This window comes from Netta rufina (assembly GCF_964035555.1).
Source record: "Netta rufina genome assembly, chromosome: 2".
Lineage (NCBI taxonomy): Eukaryota > Metazoa > Chordata > Aves > Anseriformes > Anatidae > Netta > Netta rufina.
Genome location: NC_140124.1, coordinates 22,852,433 through 22,873,630, shown reverse-complemented (window position 1 = coordinate 22,873,630; position 21,198 = coordinate 22,852,433). Strand labels below are relative to the sequence as shown.

General features: G+C 39.1%; 1 protein-coding gene across 1 annotated transcript in view; it reads right to left on the bottom strand.

Moving 5' to 3' along the window:
- ADAM22 (ADAM metallopeptidase domain 22) overlaps positions 1-21,198 on the bottom strand; it is a gene marked incomplete at both ends in the record, with an annotated part of 134,315 nt that overhangs the window by 6,926 nt on the left and 106,191 nt on the right. The window contains 10 exons of the mRNA XM_084306638.1: positions 3,570-3,656; positions 5,809-5,919; positions 9,121-9,187; positions 9,745-9,845; positions 12,739-12,933; positions 15,774-15,791; positions 17,022-17,112; positions 18,149-18,257; positions 19,659-19,827; positions 20,528-20,644. Coding sequence (XP_084162764.1) covers positions 3,570-3,656; positions 5,809-5,919; positions 9,121-9,187; positions 9,745-9,845; positions 12,739-12,933; positions 15,774-15,791; positions 17,022-17,112; positions 18,149-18,257; positions 19,659-19,827; positions 20,528-20,644 — 1,065 coding nt within the window. The remainder of the gene's footprint in view (positions 1-3,569; positions 3,657-5,808; positions 5,920-9,120; positions 9,188-9,744; positions 9,846-12,738; positions 12,934-15,773; positions 15,792-17,021; positions 17,113-18,148; positions 18,258-19,658; positions 19,828-20,527; positions 20,645-21,198) is intronic.

Below are 21,198 nucleotides of genomic sequence, written 5' to 3'. Positions count from 1 at the left end.
AGTTATAGTTATTTATAGAAATGGCTGCATTTGGGGTTTCTGATGGTTTATTTTCTGATGCTAGCATGGTTCCTCAGTCCTTTAAGATTCAGAGAGAATTTCTAGGAATCCTTTACTGTATTTCCTAATGTCAAGCTGTGCGGTAACCACTGTAATTGACAATAACAAAAATATACAGTAGTATCGCAACACTAAAACAGTGAATTTACCTGAGCAATAGCTGATGGGTCTCAGCAACGTACCCCTCTCTCCCTGAACCTCCACAAGAAATGTACATTTAGGGCAAAGCTATTTAATCTTTGCAAAGTAAATGGAGGCAAAATATGTCTTTGCTGTTTGTGCAAACAGCCCTCACTGCTCTCAGGGCATGAAGGTGATGCTAATAGAGCACTTACCCCTTGCTGCAATGCTGAAATTTCCCACCTGGGTTCACTGCTGGGGTTATGCAGCTATGACCTAGCATGTAAAATTAAAATCTAGTGTAGCCTTTGGGCGGCAGGAAAACGAGATTTTTCTTTACAGTTTTTTTCTTTACACTTTTCCTATAGAAAGGAATCTCACAGCTGAGAGCTTTCTGGTGCCAGAGCTACTACTACTATTATTAATAAAAAGTAATTATATGGAGATTCCCACTAGACCTGAAAAAAAAATTATAAACTATTTAAATTTAATAACTAGGACACCAGGTGTCAAGGTGGCAAATTTAGACATTTTTTTAAAGCTCATGGAGTAAGCCTTTGTGATACCTAATATCTCTATTTTCTGAAAATCTGCAACTTTCCCAGGAATTGCAGGAAGACCTTTTATTTTTTTCCTGACTCTACTTCAACTCTACCTGCAACAGCATCAGTCATCAAGACATGATTCCTAAAATTATAGGGAAACAAACAAAACAGCAATATTACTTTCATTCATCTTTAAAGGAAAAAAAAAATGCAAAGAAAAAAAAAAAACCTACTCAGCTACTTAGCTGGTGTTAATGCCTTGGGCTGTGATTCCTAAAATGAAGTATCAGCTGGACCGTCTGACTTCAGCCTGACTTTCTGAATTTATTTCTGAACTGACTTTCTGGCTTATTAAACAAGATTTATTTGGTTTTCTCTGTGAATTGCTCCAAAGCTCAAAACCCAGCCATGTGATGTACAGACACACAGCTTTTGGGAACACTATTTTTCCTCCACTGACAGATTAACCAAAATTGTGCCTGATTTCTGGGGAAAAACATGCAGTGTAACCTCTCATAAGCCCACAGCTACTCATCCCAGGAGAAGATTTGATCCTTTGCCTTCCATAATATGCCTGCAGAATAGTTCCCTGAGGTTACCTCAGTTAATTAGGACACACAGGTTTCTAAATTTATCCTGATTTCTCTCCTGTTTCTAAAGCTACTGCTGCGGGCAGTCATTAGTAATCTTCTGTAGAGTAAAAATGTTAATTTAGGTTTCATCTCTGCTGATACCAAGCCGAAAAACTCACAAGGGTCAGCTTAATCCTCATCTGCATACAAAAAAAAATGTTTGGTTTATCTCAAATGTAATTAGAAATGTGACTCATTCACCGCAACAGTGAAAACCCTCAGGAGCGGGGTGTGCTCCCATCAACTTAATCCAGTCACTAAATCAAGATATACTGATGCTAAAAGATGAAAACCACATTAAGTGTATGCATTGAGGAATCTGAACCTGTTTAACTAAACCAATTAAAGTAACATGTTTTAAAACAGTGTTATCTTCATAGCTCATCAACACCTTTGTTTATTGCAGCCAGAGGGCTTCGGCTACGAACACCCTGAGAGCCAGATGTGAGGTTAGGTCATGGAGACAGATTGCCTTGCCTGAACAACAGAGGTCCAGAGGGCATTTTTAGGAAAAGGTTCAGTTTCCCTTGCTAATAAAACACACCTCATTCCTAGTGTGAGTTTGCTGAATTTCGCCTTCCAGTTAATTTTGGTTGCTCTCAGTCTTGGTCTGCCCTTAAAGCTTTTGCTCCATGTGTGGATACATAGGTTTTATGATCAGGTAAGCACTTAACTTCTCCATTAAACTTCTGAATAGCTTGAGGTCCTGAAGGCTTTTCTAAGGTTTCTCTGGGCTATGTACTTAAACCTCCCTGGTTCTTGAACACGCTGCCCTAACACCAGTGGTTAAACTACAACCCCCTACCAACACCCGATGGATTCTGATGGGCACAATCACAAAATCCTCCCTTAAACCTGGGATTCCTGTGTCAGGGATTATTCCTACTTGCTCAGGACCGGCAGGCTTAAATTTACCTCTTGTGACCTGTTATCTCTTCAGAATGATTCTCTGTAACTTTCTCTGCAATTAAAGAATTCTTGAAAGCAAACATAAATGATATTTTTAAAAAAGGTACCTATTTTAAGCCCTTACAAGACTTCTGCAGGTTTTTAGTTCTAAAAATGACTAAACTCCCAAGTTGTTATTCAATATCTTCCAGTGTTACTATCAGAATAAGTGTTTCATTAGCATCTTGTGATGTAACTCCATCATATTTTTTCCCCCAAATACACACTGGACATACTTAGTGAACATTTCTGCCCTTTTGCACTATTATTAGGTCTACTAAGGTGTCAAAATTATTGTTAAATTTCTATGTATTCATTCTTACCAGCCTTCACTGTTTTGGCTACAGATTCAAAATTGCATTCTTTTTGTTTGTGTATCTATAATCTTTTTCAGCTTCCTATTTAATACATCAATTTACAGCTTTATTGGTTTATTTTGTTTTATGTTATTTGTCACAAATTGTCTCCCATTCTCCCTTATGCTAGGTATTTGTTTGTTTGAGCTGATATAAACTTCTCTCTCAGCAACAAGATTGTGTCTATTGGGAATCAACTAAAATGTTCTCAGACTCTTAATTATGTGCAACAGGGAGGCCAGCCTCATGCATGCTTCTCTTTAACCTGGAATGTAACAAATGTACACTTTTCCCTTTCAAAAACAAGGGATTTTTTTGGTAGAACCCTACACTCACTTGTAACAGACTCATTAGTGGTTTGATAAATACAGCACGGAGTATATTCTCATACTTTTAATTATCCAATTATGATATGTTAAATTAAATTACAATATGTTAATCATTTAATTGTATGCTTAGGATAAAATAACACTACTTTTTTTTTTCTTTTTTTGTTTAAATTTTAGTATGCACTATATAAGACAGTGTGTAGAGTAAATGTGTTATGAAACCACTTGCTTCAGTAAATTACATTTTGTTTAAGTTAATACTACGTTATTAGTGATAAATATTTCTCATGCCCATAAACACTACTTGGCATAAAATGATGAGAAAGCTACTACAAGCTATAGATGATGGTGGGAACGCATGCACTACACACACCCTTTTCAATGGCTTCATTAAAACATTCAGTAAAAAAATTGTAAATTGCACATGAAGCCAAAAACAGACATCAAAATGCAGCAAAAGAAGAGGGGCCCTTTGCACCTACAGTAACTTGTATTGATTTATACAAGGTAGGAGTCCCAACATATTTGTATATGCTGGAACAGCTTTTAAAAAAGATATAGAATTAATTTACAAAATACCTAAAGTATGGTCCTTCAGTGTTTTTATTCACATCTTCTACCCACTTAGCTACATTATATTCTCTTTTGAACCATGGGTTTAAATACCTGCGGAAAGCAATGGAAGGAACAGAGAAAGCAGAAGAACAAGAATAGAAAATCTGAGAACACACAGCACAAGCTTAGCAAGGATGTCTTCATCCCCAAAATGCAAGTGAATATGGCAAATAAATCAGTATGGATGTTGGGTGAGGACTAGGCAACGTGTACAACTGCATGAGAAAATCTGAACTACAACAAGACTCGCATGTTTGGTTTATATGGAAGATGTTTGGGACATATCATTCATTTAATACCTGAAAGGTAAAATTCACTCCTATGCAGAGGGCCAGCATTAAGCTCATGGTTTGAACTCCTCTCATGATCTCAAAATAATGTTGAAGGGGAAACTTTTTGGCTCCATCCTACAGTTTGCTTGTTGCAGAGACAGGTTTGTACCCATTGAGAGTAAATCGCAAGACAATTGCTAAGTGAGCAAAGAAACCTGGGCTGGGCCCCTTCTACAGGAATGAATTTAGGCCTCAGTGTGTTAAAAGTCTTGAATTTTTTGCCACTGCAGTGGCAATTTTAACACTCATGTGCAAATAAACCCCTAAATTTATAATGATTGTTTTGTAGGGCAGGATCACAAGAAGCTTTCAAGGAGAGGTGGGCTGTGGGGTTATCTCACAATTTACAGAAGCAATCTTGATACCAAAACCACACTTTTCAGGGGGGTGGGGGGGTGGGGTGGGGGGGGAGTCTGTGCTACACACTCATATTAGTTACATGAAAACTGGGAAATAAAAATGGTGTTTAATTAGTTGACAGTAATGTTACCAGAGGAGAAAATGTTTTGCTAACTGGTATCTCTTAGCCCCCAGTACCAAGGTTAGGTAATTCCTCCCCCTCCATCATGTGAATTAAAAAAGGGCAACATAGAAGCAGCAACCTGTCTGGTCCGACTCAAATCTGGTTTTGTAGTATAAGAATTGCAAGTTTAACAATTATTTGTAATCACCACCTTCATATAACAGAGACTAACACATGTTGAAATAGGAAATAGCTTGTAACCAAGGGAAAATGGAAATAACATTCCTTTTTCAATATATTTTCAGTATTTCTGGACCAGTTCTTACCACCCTCATTTATGAAGGGGACTCCAGTGACCTGGCACTGGGGAACAGGCCTGGCAAGGGACTGCTCAGGTGAGTAAAGTGGGGCCGGTCCACGTCAGTTAACCCTGCCCATCTTTCAGACCATGTCGAAGACAAAAGCAGCAGCACTTTTTTAATGGCTTAGGCCTCCTTTTTTGTTCTGGAACTTCTCCCCCCCCCGCGCAAGCGCAGCCACAGCTTTGGGAAAGTACTCGCCCTCAGCCACAAGTGCTCGCTTCTCAGTAGCTTCCTCAGCTCGCTTACTTATCAGGGATCAGGAGTGCTTTATGCTTTCCAGCTCAGGTACTTAGAGAAAGAAAACGCCAAAAGTGGTAGCGCAGCAACAGAAGAGCTGCAAGTGAAGCCATGGGCTGATGGCAGCATCGCCAGGAACTAATTAACTTTAGGTTTTAGCGTTAATTGTAGGTGCAACTACATGTTTTCGGACGTTGCTGCAGTACTTTTGACTTGCTTTTTTTTTTTCACTTAGAAGGATGTTTTGGTAACCATGAAACACTCCCGGCCTGGCTTCCTGTATGAGAAAACAACGTGTCAGGAGGTATCTGAGCATGCAGCTGTGGCACAGCCGTGTGGCCGGCCTTCCTGGGTCTGGCTGCACTACAGAGCACCGCTCACTGCCCCGGGCCCTCTGGTACAGCAAGGCCGAACTCGGGTCACTGCAGACCATAAGTGATACCATCAGAAAGCTCTCATGTTGATCTCCATGGCCACATACATATTCGTTAACGACAGCCAGAATCTGCATTTTCTTTGGGTGAGAAATTCCCCTTTACAACGAAGGTGTCCCTACACAAAAGCCTCCAGCTCAACCGACGGCTTGATTTGGCTTGCAGCGCGACATGCAACCGTGCGAAAGACCTGGGCTCAAGGGTCCTGGTCCTCCTCAGGCTGGTGAGGAGGAAGGCTAGCTAGCGCTGCGTCAGCAGGAGTGCCTCCAAGCAGTCACGGTGTTTCGCCACAGTGAAAACTATGGGATACTGAGGGAAAGGGGCTCGTCACGGGATCAAACGGCAGCCCAGAATGCAGGGGCAGGTGAGACTGACCTGTGATCCTGGCTCCCTGTTTGGGGGGGGTCAGAGCCCTCTGGGCTTATGCCTTGGGCCGGGGTTTGGTGGCCGAGAGAAAGCCCAGGCTCAGATGCATGGGTTACCCTGCTGCAAAAACACAATATATAATAGAAAGTCTAAGCCAACGATGTTCGTATCAGTTACAACAACGAGGAAGATAAATGCTTATAGGAAAAGCAGTGCAAATTAACAACGATCAGAACTGCTATTTGGCAAAACACATGTTCCCTGGGACCTGTTTTAACACAAGTTCCCAATTAAACTTCAGCTTATTCAGAAAACCCTCATTATCTTTCCTGGATAACTCTGATTTTAACAGAAAACTTGTTTTATCAGGGCATTGCATAAACCCTGCTTGTGAAAAAGCTGCAGAAACAGTGGGCCTGTTCGCATTCCTTCTGTGTGAACCAAACCATCTGCCTTTAATAAAGAATAATTTTGTTTTGAAACATCTAGAAACAATTTAAAATATCCCAAAAGAGCTTTAGCAGTCTCTGCAGAGTGATACTCTCAGCAGACACCTCATATCATGAATCTGTTAAATACAAGGAGTTGCAGAGAGGTATGTGCAACCACGTACGTTTCCAGGACATTTTTCCAGTACATTTTCCAGGAACTGCCCAATGCAACCCTCCTGCCAGTGCTGTTCATGAGGGCTGCACAGCTTAAAACTTGTGCAGTGCTTAAGAAATTTCATTTAAATGATTAATGGCAAGATTTTCCATCTGATGCTTGCCTGTACACAAAAAAAAAATACTTGTGCATAATGTGCAATTACTGCAGACCAATGAATACACCAGATTCTTTTATAGGCAAGTGTATTACTGTGCAACTTCTGGAACTCGTGGTAAAAAAAAATTAAAAAAATTTAAAAAATTAAAAAAATTCTGCACAAGGTATGGCAAAACTGAACACCGCCTTTCAGCAGGTAATCTATCTGTCTCTGTTATCCACAAGAAACCAACAGTGCTACCCTCTTTTTCTGTCTCAACAAATATTCTTCATTGGACTTACAAGGGTCACATAGGTTGGTTGGCTCTCCATTTCAGAACAGATTTTTAAGGTTATTCTGTGTTCTCCAGAGAAATTAAGAAAGTAAATTTGTCTGGGAAAAGCCTCCATTTATTCTAATGTATCCTCAAAGTAGCTGGCATTGCATTTTGTTTTGCTAGAAATCATTGGGCATGGTTAAACCATTCTCTGTCCTTTTTTTCTTCTCCCAGAGCATGTTATCTCTCTGAGCAGATCCACTGTGTGCCCTGGGCCATTCTCTCCATTCCCCACTGAATCTCACCACATGTGGTTCATGCAATGAGAGCTCTCTCTCCACAGGGTAACCGGCTTGCCAAGGAGACTCGGACAAGCCATGCAGTCCCATGCAACCCAAGATATTCCCCCATCAGGAGAAGGGAATTTTCCAGCCAGCATGTATCTGCCAGGAAAGCACACACTGCTGCACTGCCCTCGGGTAGCCACAGCCTTCTACATCCAGCACCAGGGCTGCTGCTGGGGTGAGAGACCATAATAAGTATCAGGGAGGAAAGCAGAGAATTTGGTAGAAATGCTGGGGTACCTTTGAAAGAGAAAAATTTTACAGGGAAAAAAAAATTCTAACTCTCACGCTCCCTGTTTACTCACTGATTTATTACTCTAAATATCCTGTAGTAAATGTATTACAGCTAAAGCTAAGCAGCACGCAGCACGAATAAAAGAAATATGTCCATTAGAGTTGGTGGGGTGTTTTTTTGCCTTTTTTTTCTTTTATTGAAAAAGATAATCTTCCCAACAATTATGTTCACTCTGAGATTAAAAAAAAAAAAAAAAAAAAAAGCTGATCTGTTTTCACTTTTTACAGACTAAATCCAGCCCCAATTTGTGCCTGTGCTGAAGGATAAAATAACAATAAAATTAATTTAACTATATTGTTTTTATAAATCTTATTTGAGAAATGCAATTGGAAATGAAGAAAAGCACAGGACGAGTTTCTAAAGAACTTCCAGTCTCTTTTGTACTCTTAATGGTTTGGCCAGATTACTTTTGCTTTTATCAAACTGTCACATGCAAGGAGGAAAGAAAACCATCAAATAAATAATGTTCCATTAAGAGTTTATCAGCACTAAGACCAAGAGCACTGGGGCACTTGACAGATAAACTCCCCCAGGGGATCTAGGAATGATATTTCTGGTTCCATATTAGCATTTTGGCCACATAATGTTTTAATTACTATGTAGATCAAACTATTATTTATGTAATTGGAAGGAGATGGTCTTCTCTATGTATCTTTCTAAGCCTACTTGCCTCAAAACAGTTCACTGCAGGTGAAAGAAAAGTTTCAGAACAAACTTAAATCCCCAAATTGGAGAAAGCAAGGTCCAGAGAGGAGTTAGAATGATTAGTTTCCAGCAGGGTTGGTATCAAGCCCACTTGCCCATATAGGTGCAAAGTTAGTACTACTGGTATAGGGAAAGGGCATTGTCATTGCCATCACGGTCAAGAAGGGGTCATTCCTATGTGGCATAAGTGCTGTAAGAGCAAGCCAGCATTTGACAAGCCCAGAGATTTTGTTTCCAGCCATTCTCTATTCATTCATGAAAGGAGCCTGAACCAGCAGGATTAAGCACATAGGAAAGGTTCTTTCCCAATGGGGAGCACTGCACACATGGTCTCTTCAGTGACTGTAACCACCTAGACAGCAACTCTAGGCCATGCTGTAGAGGTCTGGGGATCCATCACTTGGTAAGGACTGCCATTAGCCATTTGTTTCAGGGCTTACTCAAGACTGTCTGTTTCAGGATTTGCTGGCTTACAACTATAAGCTTCAGGGTACTCTGAGAGCAGACAGATACCTCTTCTAAAGCCTGCAGGCAGGCACACAGAGATACACAGTGCTAACTCTGCAATGACCCAACCCAAGGTGAAGGCAAGGGGAGGAAACAGGTTATCAGAAACTCAATATTGAACCAGGATACACTCAGCAATGGCAGTTTACTGTAGACAAAAGCCTGTAGTGATGGTGCAGGCTGCCACCATCATTGGGAATTGCTATGGGAACGACTGAGGAAGCCTACATAAAAAAGAAAATCGATAGTTAATTTTTTTTAAGAATACATAAAAAGAGGTTGAAATACATTAGCCAAACCATTACCAGATTATCAGTCAGCAATCAGAATGTGCCACAGGGCAAAAAAAAATGCAACTGTCTACTTTTCAGTATTCTTAATCTCAATCTACAAAATACAAGTATGAAAACTCTACTTTTTGGCTTTGCTGTTGTAAATTCAGACTTACTCAGTTGAATTAGACCGTGGCCTAAATCTTTTGCCTCTGACTTTCTTTCTGTTTCCTCCTATATTACCTGAAAGAAATCACAGGATAAAGACAGACGGTAAAACATCGTGAAACACACAAGCGTTCCACTCCAAACTGTACATTCTCCTTGCTTCCCCAGCAAAAGCCACTGGCTATGACCACTTAAAAGCCATAGGTCAGTCCCTTTTGATTTACCTCAGACCAGGTAAACTTGACACTTAGGTGATCTTTCACTACCTTTTGCAGCAACTGTGCAGAGCAAAAAATTATTTAGTTTCAGCATTCACTTGAGAAAATCACTGCTTCAAGAAAAACACTAAATACTGCATGGTAAAATCACAAAAGTTGGCAAGAGTGAATGGACTTCCTCTTTTTCATATTGGCTCACACTGGAGGAATAGGAGAAATTAGATCTAATTTCTACATGTAAAGCATTGTGAAAAAAAGGTTCTTGTGTAGGACAATGCTAAATCCTAGCTCCGGGTTAACAACAGGCACAATGGCAAGGACTCATGATGCTCTCCTAAGATCACCTAAATTTCAGAGAGCCCAGTGACAAAGATGTTGGTTTCCACTGTGACCAGCACAAAAGTTCGCACTTACCTTGCCATGAATTACTCCTAGGCCTCCCATTTTCACAAATGTCTGAAATATGTTTTGTGTCTGGGATCCTTTCACTCCAGGAGTGAGATAATCCATTTGACCTGGAACAGGAGGGCTCAGATGCGGTTATTGTTATGGCTATTGTCTAACAAAAATGCTAGCTCAGCTGTTCAGAGACAGTCACATTCCCCAAGTCAGTGCCATGACACTGCCTAAGGTCTGTCTGCACTAGCAAAGCATCCACTTTTTTTTTTGGTGAATTCTGCCAGCTGTCCCTGCAGCAGTTTGGTGTGTACACGTTCAAGAGACAGGCTTCAGCATCACTTTCTCATGCTGCTGAAAGCACAAACATGAGCACATACCAGATTTCTGTGGGTATTTCCAGCCCTGCCCCGGCTCTTAGTTGGACGATGCTCCTCTAGCTGTGCTTATGATTTTTTACTGCATCCTGCCTGCAGGCTGCCCACCCCATCCTCATGCTGCTGCAGGAAAGCCAGGACTGCTTCCCTCTCCCCACTGCCACCAGTCTCAGGATTCTGTGATGAGCAGCCTCTCAGACACAGATGGGAGCTCCAGCAGAGGGGTAACTGTCTCATTTTTGCTAATTTCTTTTTTTTTTTTTTTTGTATTCTGTCAGTTAGTCATTGCAGCTTATACTTTTAATGCCTTTATATCTAGGTGCTTGGTGCAAACTAAGGTTTTTTCTTCCTCTTGTATTCCCTCTAACAGCCAGAGATGTGTGTGGCAATGTCCAATGGGAAGAGGAGAGAGTGGGATTCTGCAGCAGACTCCCTCCTGTTGGACTGTAGCTGCTGCTCAGCCATTTGCCATGAAATCCACAATTATTTCCAAAACAAGAGGAAGTTGAAAACTGGTCAGAATAGACAGTTTATTTATTAGAAAGAGGTTTTGCTTAAAGGATGTGTTTCTGTATTTTGTAACAATCTGAATACTCCTGCAGTTTTCAAACTCTGCTCTGCTTGCAGGGCAGGCATCTGTCAGATGCTCTCCAGTTTCCAGAAGACCTGGTTAATCACAGCCACACTGAAGTAAGCCCAGAATTTTATTTAAAGTTTTTTGAGGTATGAAAGGTCTGAGAACTGACAGATTGACAGATTTTGTAATCATTTTCTCCTTGCTACAGCCTATTTTTATGTTCACGAGTGTCTTGCTATATGCTGTCTTTGGTGTTTGCAATTTCACAATAACAAAAATTATCATGATGTTATGTTTTAATCTCAGAACACCCTGGAACACCCTCTGTGAATATTAACACTTCATAGCATTTTCCAGCAAGGAGAAGCCCAGGTGGCTAATGACCCAGTCACTTCAATGTCTGCCAAGAGCTGCCATTGATATCTGCACCAAGAGCAAATCAAAACCAGTTAGAGAGGTTGGAAATAGTGCCCTGGGCATCAAATGGGAGGACTATGACAGTTCCACCACAATGTTAATGAAGCATTTGTCAGACTTACTTGTCCAGACTTGACAGTGGCACAACATAACTGAGCTGGTGGTGGGCAACAACAAAACTCTCTAGTACAGACAGACCTTAGAAATCATTTGCTTTTTGGAACAGGCAATAAACAGAGACACATGAAAGAAATGAAGTGTGGAAAGAAACACAGGTACAGAACAAAATAAGAAACACATTAAATGACATTCATTTAAAAACAAACATTTTTTCTTAACTGGAATATGAACCCGCTCACACCAACTTATTGAAAACTTGCTTTCCGAAGACTTTTTTCAAAATCTTATCCAAATGAGAAAAGATTCTCCAACACAAACACTGTGTTATTTAAGATTAATATTTCCTCCCCAAAACAAATAACTTATCCACCCACAGATCTAAAAAGCTGAATTTAAAATGTGGACGTTGATCATTAATTACATAGTACTACAGTTTTTATTAATAGCTTTTTTATTAGACCAGATTTGATGAAGTTGCATATGAGATGAAGCTGGTATACCCAATGGCACTACAAATGTATCCCTTCGATATATTTCTCTTTACTTTCTTCAAAATCACAACTATAAAGAGAATGGTTTTGTCAACTGCACAGCTATAGACTGCTCCATGAGACAAAAACTGAGAATTGTAGCTTTGTAATCAAACAGTGCAGGAGCGTTTATCCCCCCCCACCCCACCCACTGAACACTTACAGCTTTTTGTAAATTGTTTTGAAGTGGTAGCTGAAGATTTTTGTAATTAAAGGATCTCTGATTGCAGCTTGACTTTGATCATCAGGACCTAAAGACCTCAGCAATTGCAAACTCCTTTCAATGTTTTTCAATTATTTTTCCATTTTAAAATGTTGATTTTTTTAAAAAGGTAACTGGAGCAACAGCAGAATAAGTGAATTCTGAACAAGGGCAAAATCTAATGCCTTCCTTGGCTACTCATGATAGCAAGCACAAAATTACAGAAAGTCTTTGCAGAATTATTTTCTAAGATATAAATGTCTCGGTGACATTTAGGACACTAGTCTTATAAGAAAAAGTAGAATCAAATGCAAGCACCATCATCTTTACTGTGAGGCAGAAAGAATATTATCCAGAACTCTAGGTCAACTCACTGAATTAATGACACTGACAAAGATATAAAAATATTTATATTAAACAGTTTATATCTATAATTATTATTGAAGCAAGATTGTGTTCCTTGTCTTTGATTACATGACTATGATAGTTTTTGTTTTTGTTTTTGTTTTTGTTTTTGTTTTTGTTTTTTGTTTTTGGTTTTGGTTTTTTGTTTGTTTGTTTTTTGTTTTTTTTTGAGCAAGCAGTTATCATACAAACTACTTGAAAGCAATTCTCAAGTAGGAAAATGATGAAAACTGGATTACACCAAATTTGGCTTACAATGGAAAACATATTTATTGTGGTCTGGTTGTATAAATTACTAGCTTGGGGCATATGAGAAAAATCAGTAATCAAAGAACAAAGGATGCTAATTGTAACATTCCACAAAGAAAGAAGAAAGGATCAAACCTGCTGCAAAACAATGAAATGTTCTGACTAATGGAATAATGGGTGATGGAACAGGTAGAAATCTGAAAATGCGACAGAAAAGCAGACCTCTTCTTAGAACTAGATGCAGAGTTTGTGCTGACTCCAGGAGGCATGTCGCTATAAAAAGAGTCGGCCTCTCCAGGCTTTTTTACATAATCTCCCTGGGGTATTTGTCTGAAGTATAACAAACAGCGTAGAGTCAGAAAACATGACAGGCAGGAGCATGCACACAAACATGAACAAATTTTAGTCTTAAAGAAAGAAGCAAGGAAGATGATCCTTGAGGAAACCTGTTGAGCACACAAAAAACCTATTAGTAAGTAATTCAACCACCCAAGAGAAAACTCCCCTCTTAGCTCAGGAAAGAGGGTTATTTGGGTTTGATGGGGAAAACAAGGATTATTTCACTGATAAATTCTGATCACTGTTTTTAAAGTGAATAGTTGGTGGTTCTTGATAACTAAGTTCAGCCCTTTCAAGTGGCTTACTATGCAGGTTGTGAAAGCATCGCTTGGTGCAGTATGAGCACTGCAGTCTGTGCTGAGTGCATGCCTGCATCAAAAAGGAGTTGAGGAAAAGTGAATGCTTTTTTCCTCTGGATGATTAATGCTTCTGTGCCTTCTGTTCAATTTTTGTGATTGTTACTGAATTCACATAGAACAACCTGTTGAGTTGTTTAAACTTCTGGAGGAGAAAAACCTCCAGTTTATTTATTAACTGTTCTCTTGTGAAGGGAACTAGTACCAGTGCCAGTGTCAGAGCTTCTCAGCTGTTAATCCTTGTCACCACACTAGACTCTGTCTGCCAAGACACATAAAAATAATGCCACACATATCTGAGAATAGTTCATCCTTTTCTAGTACTAGAAAAATGGTTTTGGTGCATAGAGCTAGGAAGTCCTAATTAAGTTATACCATTTTTGTTCACGTGGTAAATTCATCGCCAGCAGAAAATCTCCAGCACAAATATCCCAGTTACAGTTCCCCCAAGCCAAAAACTCTCCCTAATACAAATAGCTCATTTGAAAGTTGGCTATACCATAATGCTAGCTGTTTAATTATCCATTCAGCCCTGCACTGTCCAAGGCCTTTTGGCTTCAGTTTTCCCCTATTAACATGCATATTTATCAGAAGATTGATTCACATTCGGATTATGCCCAACTGCAGAGCAGGACTGGGCTGTCTCCATTCCGTATTTGAATTTCTAATGCTCCTGAAGTATTTTAAATGTATAATTACATGACACACAAATCAGTGTAGCACAGTACCCCCACACTATTTCCTCAGTTCTCAAGTCTCAGTCCCCGTTCATCAGCCACTACATCGGTATTTTCAGAATCAACTCAATTCGTGCAACTCTGCTCCTCAGGGCTTCTCTAGCAAACTGGACTCTTGCTGCTCAGTTAGAAATTACTTCTCCCATACAGTCATGCCTTCTAAGCCACATTATACCAGTTGACAGAATGCTTGCTCATTTACTCTTTTTATGATTTTCAGTTTACATGTTTCAGTCAGTTGGTAGTACCAAATGTCATTCCTTATGTAATGTTTAAAAATATCTCCATGGCTTATTTCCATCTTTATTTAAGGACTAATCACAAGCAATTTAAAAAAAAAGCGGGGGGGTGGAGGGGACACTGTAGTGGATGTTTGGTTTTTCTGCTTACGAAGTACTCCTCGTATATATCCAAAATTATTCTATTTAGAAGTCAGCCTATAGAATTTCATCTTCTGCATGAGGGAGACTTAGTTACTAAAGATCTCCAGCCCTCCATCATCTTCAAATGTCTCAGTTGATGCTGGTTTCTGCTCTGTCCATACTCATTGATGCAGCTGCAGACTGACTACATCCTCACATATATTAATTTATGGAGATGAGGGAATTTGAAAAACATTAGATTCTCTCATACTCCAACACTATTGTGTATGGGGTGGTCTCTCTTTGTATTTTGAGGTTCTGGCTACTCTGTCTTCTGCCAGCGCTGAGGAACCCAGTATACTGACTCAATGGACATGTTAGCCTGATTTTGTAGAGCCAACATCCACCATTGAGCACCACCTATACCCCAAATTCTGCCTTCCCTGTGCCAGGTGACATTTCCTACCCACCAAACTCTCCATAATGCTCAACTTCAAGAGCTTTGTCTTCTTCCAGCTACTGTTCTTGTCACCTATCTGACCTTGCTGTGCACAACATTGACAAATTAACCAGCATTTGGCAGAGCTTTTCTGCTTTTCATGAGTATTTTGAGCCTGGCAGAGAAAGCACGACATGGGCAGAGGAAATGGAGAACAAGCGCCACAGGTAACAGCAACACACAAAGCGGCAGCTTGGATTGAGGCTGCAGGCAGAAAACAGGAGAATTTGAGAAGTTGTCTTATCTGCAAGAGGCTGGGAGAAGAAGGAGACACCTCCTTCCCATCAGTCTGCCAGGTAGATGATGGCGGTCTTGCAGGAACTGAACCCAAATCACTAAGAACTGTTTGGGTTTTGGCCACCAGCTCAAAAGTGTGAAAGCTCAGGCTTCTGCTGAAGATGGTACCATAATTTGGCTACAAATGCTCCCAGCAGGGCATCTGGGAGGAATGGGCTTTCTATTCACACACCAATTTAATTGCTTTGTATTTTTAACTGCAAAGAAGCTTCAGAAATGAATTTTTCTCAGAAGGCTCCTGAACATCATGTGAATATTAATTATTCAATTCTCAGCCTCCCAAAGATATTTTCATCTCTAATAGCCAATTTTCAGCCTCTTCCTGGAAATATTCTCCTGTTTTCCTAAATAAAACATCCTATCTAGGAAGTAATTATTATTTTTTCTAATGAGTCCAATGACAATAGGATTTCAAGCAATGTGTATAGAATAAATATATTTGTTTATATTCAAGCAGGTATTCTTTAAAATATGATAATTCTTCACCACTATATTTTCTTTATAACATGTAAATGAGCAAGAGAGAAGAAAGGCTATTTTCAGTTTTCCAGAGATACATTCTGTTACTTTTATCACATACCTCTGCCTTCTGTAGTTTCTTTCCATAAAAAGAGAAGAGAAAGAAATACAATTAAATTATCAGTATGCAGGTATACATGGTTAAGACCAAAAAAAAAATAAAATAAATAAAAGGAAAATATATACATGTATATACATATACCTACATGTATTAACTTTTTTTATTAACTTTTTTTTTCTCAATATTTTTTTCTACAAAAACTGTTTTGAAATAAACATTCATAAAGCACTAAAGCAGAATAAATGAGGAAAACACATTTACGTTGATGGCTGAAATCAGTGCTCAGTTGGAGGTGCAGTTCATGATGAGTTTAAGTCTATTTATTGTGATGTTGCTAACGAAAAGTTCACTTTTGCCCTCTACCTCCAAAAACTAATCCCTCTGGCTAGATTTGATTCCCAAACTAGCCCTTAACTTCCAGAGCTGTACTCAAAATATAAGCCCAGATTTTCGGATACTGCCAGAAGTTGAGCAATGCCAAACCCTGGGGACTATGTACTGGCTAGAGCACTGCCCACAGCTGAACATGCCCCAAGAAACCCACTGAATGATTTTGACAGCCATGCTCACCCTACACAGGTAACAAAGTACCTAAAATCTTTTTTTTAAAATATATGCAAAAGAATTAAAACCTTCTGGGTTTAGATGAAATTCACAAAATGAGAAAAACTGGAAAAGAGCAATCAGATTAAAATAATCCATTTTGACCTTCAGTGAGCAGAACACTTACACCTCTGTGCCAGGCAAGAACTTGAACCTTTTTTTCAAATTACAGGTCTCTCTCTTTCACCAAAAAACATGCTTGAATTAATTTGGGATTAAGCTGACTAAATACAAACATCTGCTTAAGAAAACCTATGGTTAAATACTTTACTGACTGAAGGCTAATATTTCTAAATTTACATTGTCAGTACAAAAGATTTGTGATTGAATCAGACTGTACTCTTGCATTTCCTTTGTCAGATACAATAAAATCATAATCTAAACACCTACAAAAAGAAATAAAAGAAATAGCTAAATATATTTCAAACCTGGATCAAGCCCTCCAAAAGCAAATCCACATATACATGTAAGAAATGTTTGAGAAATTAGCCTTTGCAGCACTTTTGAATATTATAAAAGGGTCACTGTACAAATAAAATCACATTCTGATTTTTTAGGATATGTTTCAATTGTTGCTTTCATAAAGTAACCAGCTATCAGATGAAATAAACATATTTTAACTGCATTAAAAAAAAAATTACTTACTTGTAACCCCAAGCAGTTATTCCTAAAACGAGAGCCAACACTAAAATGGTACCAGCAATAGCCCCAATTATTATATTTGTGCTAACAACACCTGGAAACACAAGAAAGGGGAAAAATATATAGGGTTTTAGAAGAAATGTATACAAAAAACAGTATATGTTCTGTCTTTCAAAAAACCTGCTTGGACAACTTGTCCAAGGCAGGCTGATTGTAAGCCTGCCTGATTGTGAAGGTTAATTGTAAACAGTGATACACTTGTGAAGTATAGAATGGACATAAAAAGATCATCTGTATATCCAGTTTTGACATATCCAGTTTTGACCTCTGTGTCTGTTTCCCATAACAGAACAAGTGTTACTTGGGAAAGTTGTGCCATGTATACCAATATAAAGTTATCAATATAAAACTGCTGTAGCTTACAACCATATAACCTCTCTGGTAAATGCATGCTTATATTGGAATAAAAAGGACTTTCTGTTTTTATTTAAAAATTTTCTATGGCTGAATAACCTAAAAAAAGACCAAAACTGATATTCTGGAAGATGGTAAAACTGCCCCAAAAACGGATTTATAATGACTATAGAAAAAATTTACACCTTCTTTTTTTCGCAATACATCTTCCTCTTGTATGCAAGCCTGGAGAGGAACAAAAACTTTCACTCAAGAAAATGTAAAAGACTAAAGTAGAGACTAAAGACTAAAAAGACTAAAATTTGTGTGTTAACATTCTATATAGTATCTATGCAATAAAAAATGACTCCACAAATAAAAATTAAACATGTTAGTAACTTCACCTAGATACGAGAACTAGTAAATTCTTGCTTATCCTAGTTTATCAATAACACTTAATAAGGCCACTCAAATGCAAGCAAGGTACAACCAGATGCACTGGTGCCAGTCCTGAGAGCTGTATGTACCAAGTGCTCATCAATGGCACTGCTCACATGCCTGAGACCTCATTCACAGACACAGAGTGCATCTGCTGAGCCAGGAAGGAAGGGAATAAGGCTTCTAACAGTGCATCATGTTGCATGCTAGCTGAAAGAGTGGAAGATTTAGTTTTTGCTTAATGAACCTTCCTCAAATCCAAGCTTTTCCAACTATTGGTAAAAATTATAACTTCTTACCTTTGTTGATGGCATCTTTATCAAAAAACATATCATCCTTGATGCGAGAACTGCAGTCATCTCCTCCCCAGAATCGGTCACAAACACATTTTATTTCATTGCTACAAACCTGTAGCCAAAAGTGTAGTTCAGAATAAAATAATAAAATTCACCTATTCCCATAATTAAACTACAGTATATGTACAGTGAAACAGCACTGACTTTAACTACCTGCAAATTTCTGCAAAATATTTTTAATGTATAGCAATTTTTAAATTACATATTAGATATAAATATATTAAATGTATCATTATACATTATATATAAATATATGTAATATATTGTAACCTATTATGAAGTGTATCACATGATGGAATACATTAAGTACATTAATATGTTGCTTAACGTAATATAGAATTAGTAGAGCCATTTATAATTGCTTTGGGAGACTGAACATCAACTTTTTTTTTTTTTAATACGATGAAGTGGTTAATTTCAGATAATAAAGGGAGTTTTCATGCAGCGCAGAAGACAAAAGATGTTATGAGAGAAGGACTCCTTTGACCTCAGCTCAGCTATGGGGACCTGGACACTGTTTCAAACTATGTGAGACACAAAGGGACTTGCCAGGGCCACAATAAAGCCGTAGGTTCTGCACTGAGCAGAAGAGCTGCCCTGCTAGCAAGGTGCCAGCTCGCTGTTTTCTTCTCTGAAGGGAAGTAACCCTCAGACAACAAAATCCAATGACTTTGTGAACTTTCCTGGCTGTTGACACAATAAGAATCACAGAATCACAGAATTTCTAGGTTGGAAGAGACCTCAAGTCCATCGAGTCCAACCTCTACCTAACGCTAACAATCCCCACTAAACCATATCCCTAAGCTCTACATCTAAATGTCTTTTAAAGACTTCCAGGGATGGTGACTCCACCACTTCCCTGGGCAGCCTGTTCCAGTGTCCAACAACCCTTTCGGTAAAGAAGTTCTTCCTAACATCTAACCTAAAACTCCCCTGGTGCAACTTTAGCCCATTCCCCCTCGTCCTGTCACCAGGCACATGGGAGAACAGGCCAACCCCCACCTCGCTACAGCCTCCTTTAAGGTATCTGTAGAGAGCAATAAGGTCGCCCCTGAGCCTCCTTTTCTCCAGGGAATTTAATTCAAGAAGGGAATTTAAAACAGGATTTGTAAGAACAAAGCCCCAGGTTCCTCAGAAATGGGCAATAAAATCTTTATATGCTCCAGAATGTTGCACAAGGAAATATTATTAAGTTAGCTAAAGCAATGGCAAAAGCAATGGTTGGTAAGATTTTTATAAAATTAATGCATGTGACTCATTGTTTAGGATGCCTGGACTGCAAGACATTGAGTTTACTTCTATGCCTCCTCCCCCTTGCCTTTTCAAAAGTTTCTTCAGTATTAAGACTAGTAGAGTCATGCTGCTGGCTTCCCACGAGGCCTAGCTAGTCTACTACACAGCATTGGGTACTCCTCAAGAATGGATAGAAGGAATAAAGGGTATGAGAACATACACCATGTCCTGAGCAAATTTGGTTGTCTGTGGTGCCTGGGCAGGTGCTGAAGTTGAAGGACTCAGTGGGGAGGCAGCGATGCTCGAGGCACACCATGTTCGGCCCGCACGGTGTCCCGTTCTCCACGTAGCCTAGGTCCGTCTCCTCATCGAGCTTCACATGGCCACCACTTCAAGACAAGAAGAGCACCCCAGAGACTTGTGCTGTTACCAGACAGGACTGCTTGAGAAACTGGGCTCTGGGCTGCTACCTTCATTTCTGTCTCCTTTATATAATGCCCAGGACCAGGGAAGAGTAAGCACTGGCTTATTCATCTCACCAGCCTTAACGTAAAACAAACTACAATGGAGTATATCTACATCAAACAAATATAATGGTGAACACAAAGACCATTTTTCTTGTATAAGAGTTTGTGTTGTATAAAACATTGATTTTAGATGTGTAGGACTTTGCTTCATCTTACAGCTGTGAGAAGCTATGAGAACACACCAGGTCTATAATTGGGATTCAGTTAACATATGGCAACATATTAAGCTGCCAGTTAGTTTTGGTAATGCAGCACATGTCTAAGTATTTTCAGTACATTTAGTACCCTACAAACATTAAAGAATGTAGTATGAAGAGGCCAGAGAAGAGAATTATATCTCTACAGGCAAAACTGACTACCATACAGAGGGGTCTGCAAAACAGCTGTGCTCCCCACACACAGTCAAGTTCCTGAAGTTTACCAAAGCTTGAGCTGGAATAATGATTAATGGGACTTTTTTTTTTTTTTTAATCAAAACATTTGTTCTCTACTTAGGAATGAGAAAGTTGCTTTTCCATGCAAGATGGATATTAATTGTTCTATTTTCAGGATTTCCAATTACCTGCAATTGTAGACTTTTCCGAACTGCAAGACAGACGATGTGATTTCACCATCAAGTTCTCCAAGCCTGGGCACGCTAGATATATTTGAGCACAGAAGGTATCCACAAAGCACATCCCTGTATTGAGAGAATAAACAGACGCTCACCAAAAAAAAAAATAAATTAAAATGCATGATCAAAAAATGTGCTTTTGTTCACTTGCTTTGTAACATGTTTGCTATTCCTTGCTTTTCTCTCACTGACAGTAACTCCCATAAATAATGTCCTGTTTCCCACAAAAATTATTCTCCTCAGTGCTTATACTGGGGGAGGAGGCTTTTTACGATGCATTATCAAAAACGCTCTGCAAATGAGGAACTGTCAAGAACAAATCACATCAAACTGATTTAATATCCTATAAAGATACAGTAACTGCCCCACAGAGAAGTGGTACCTGCTGTTTTTAGACAAATATATGACATATGTAAGGGAACTAGAGACAGACGCTGAAGGGACTTCACAACTTGTGTGCAGAGCCTGGTGCGTTGTCAAAATAGAAGGCTCAGGTCTTTCCCATGTTACGACGTGTTTTAGTCAATGAGTTGTAATGGAACAAAATTAAGGTTCTCAAATCTGTACAGAGAGCTGGAAAAGGCCATTAGTTCACGTGTAGGCAGGATTAGAATTTATAC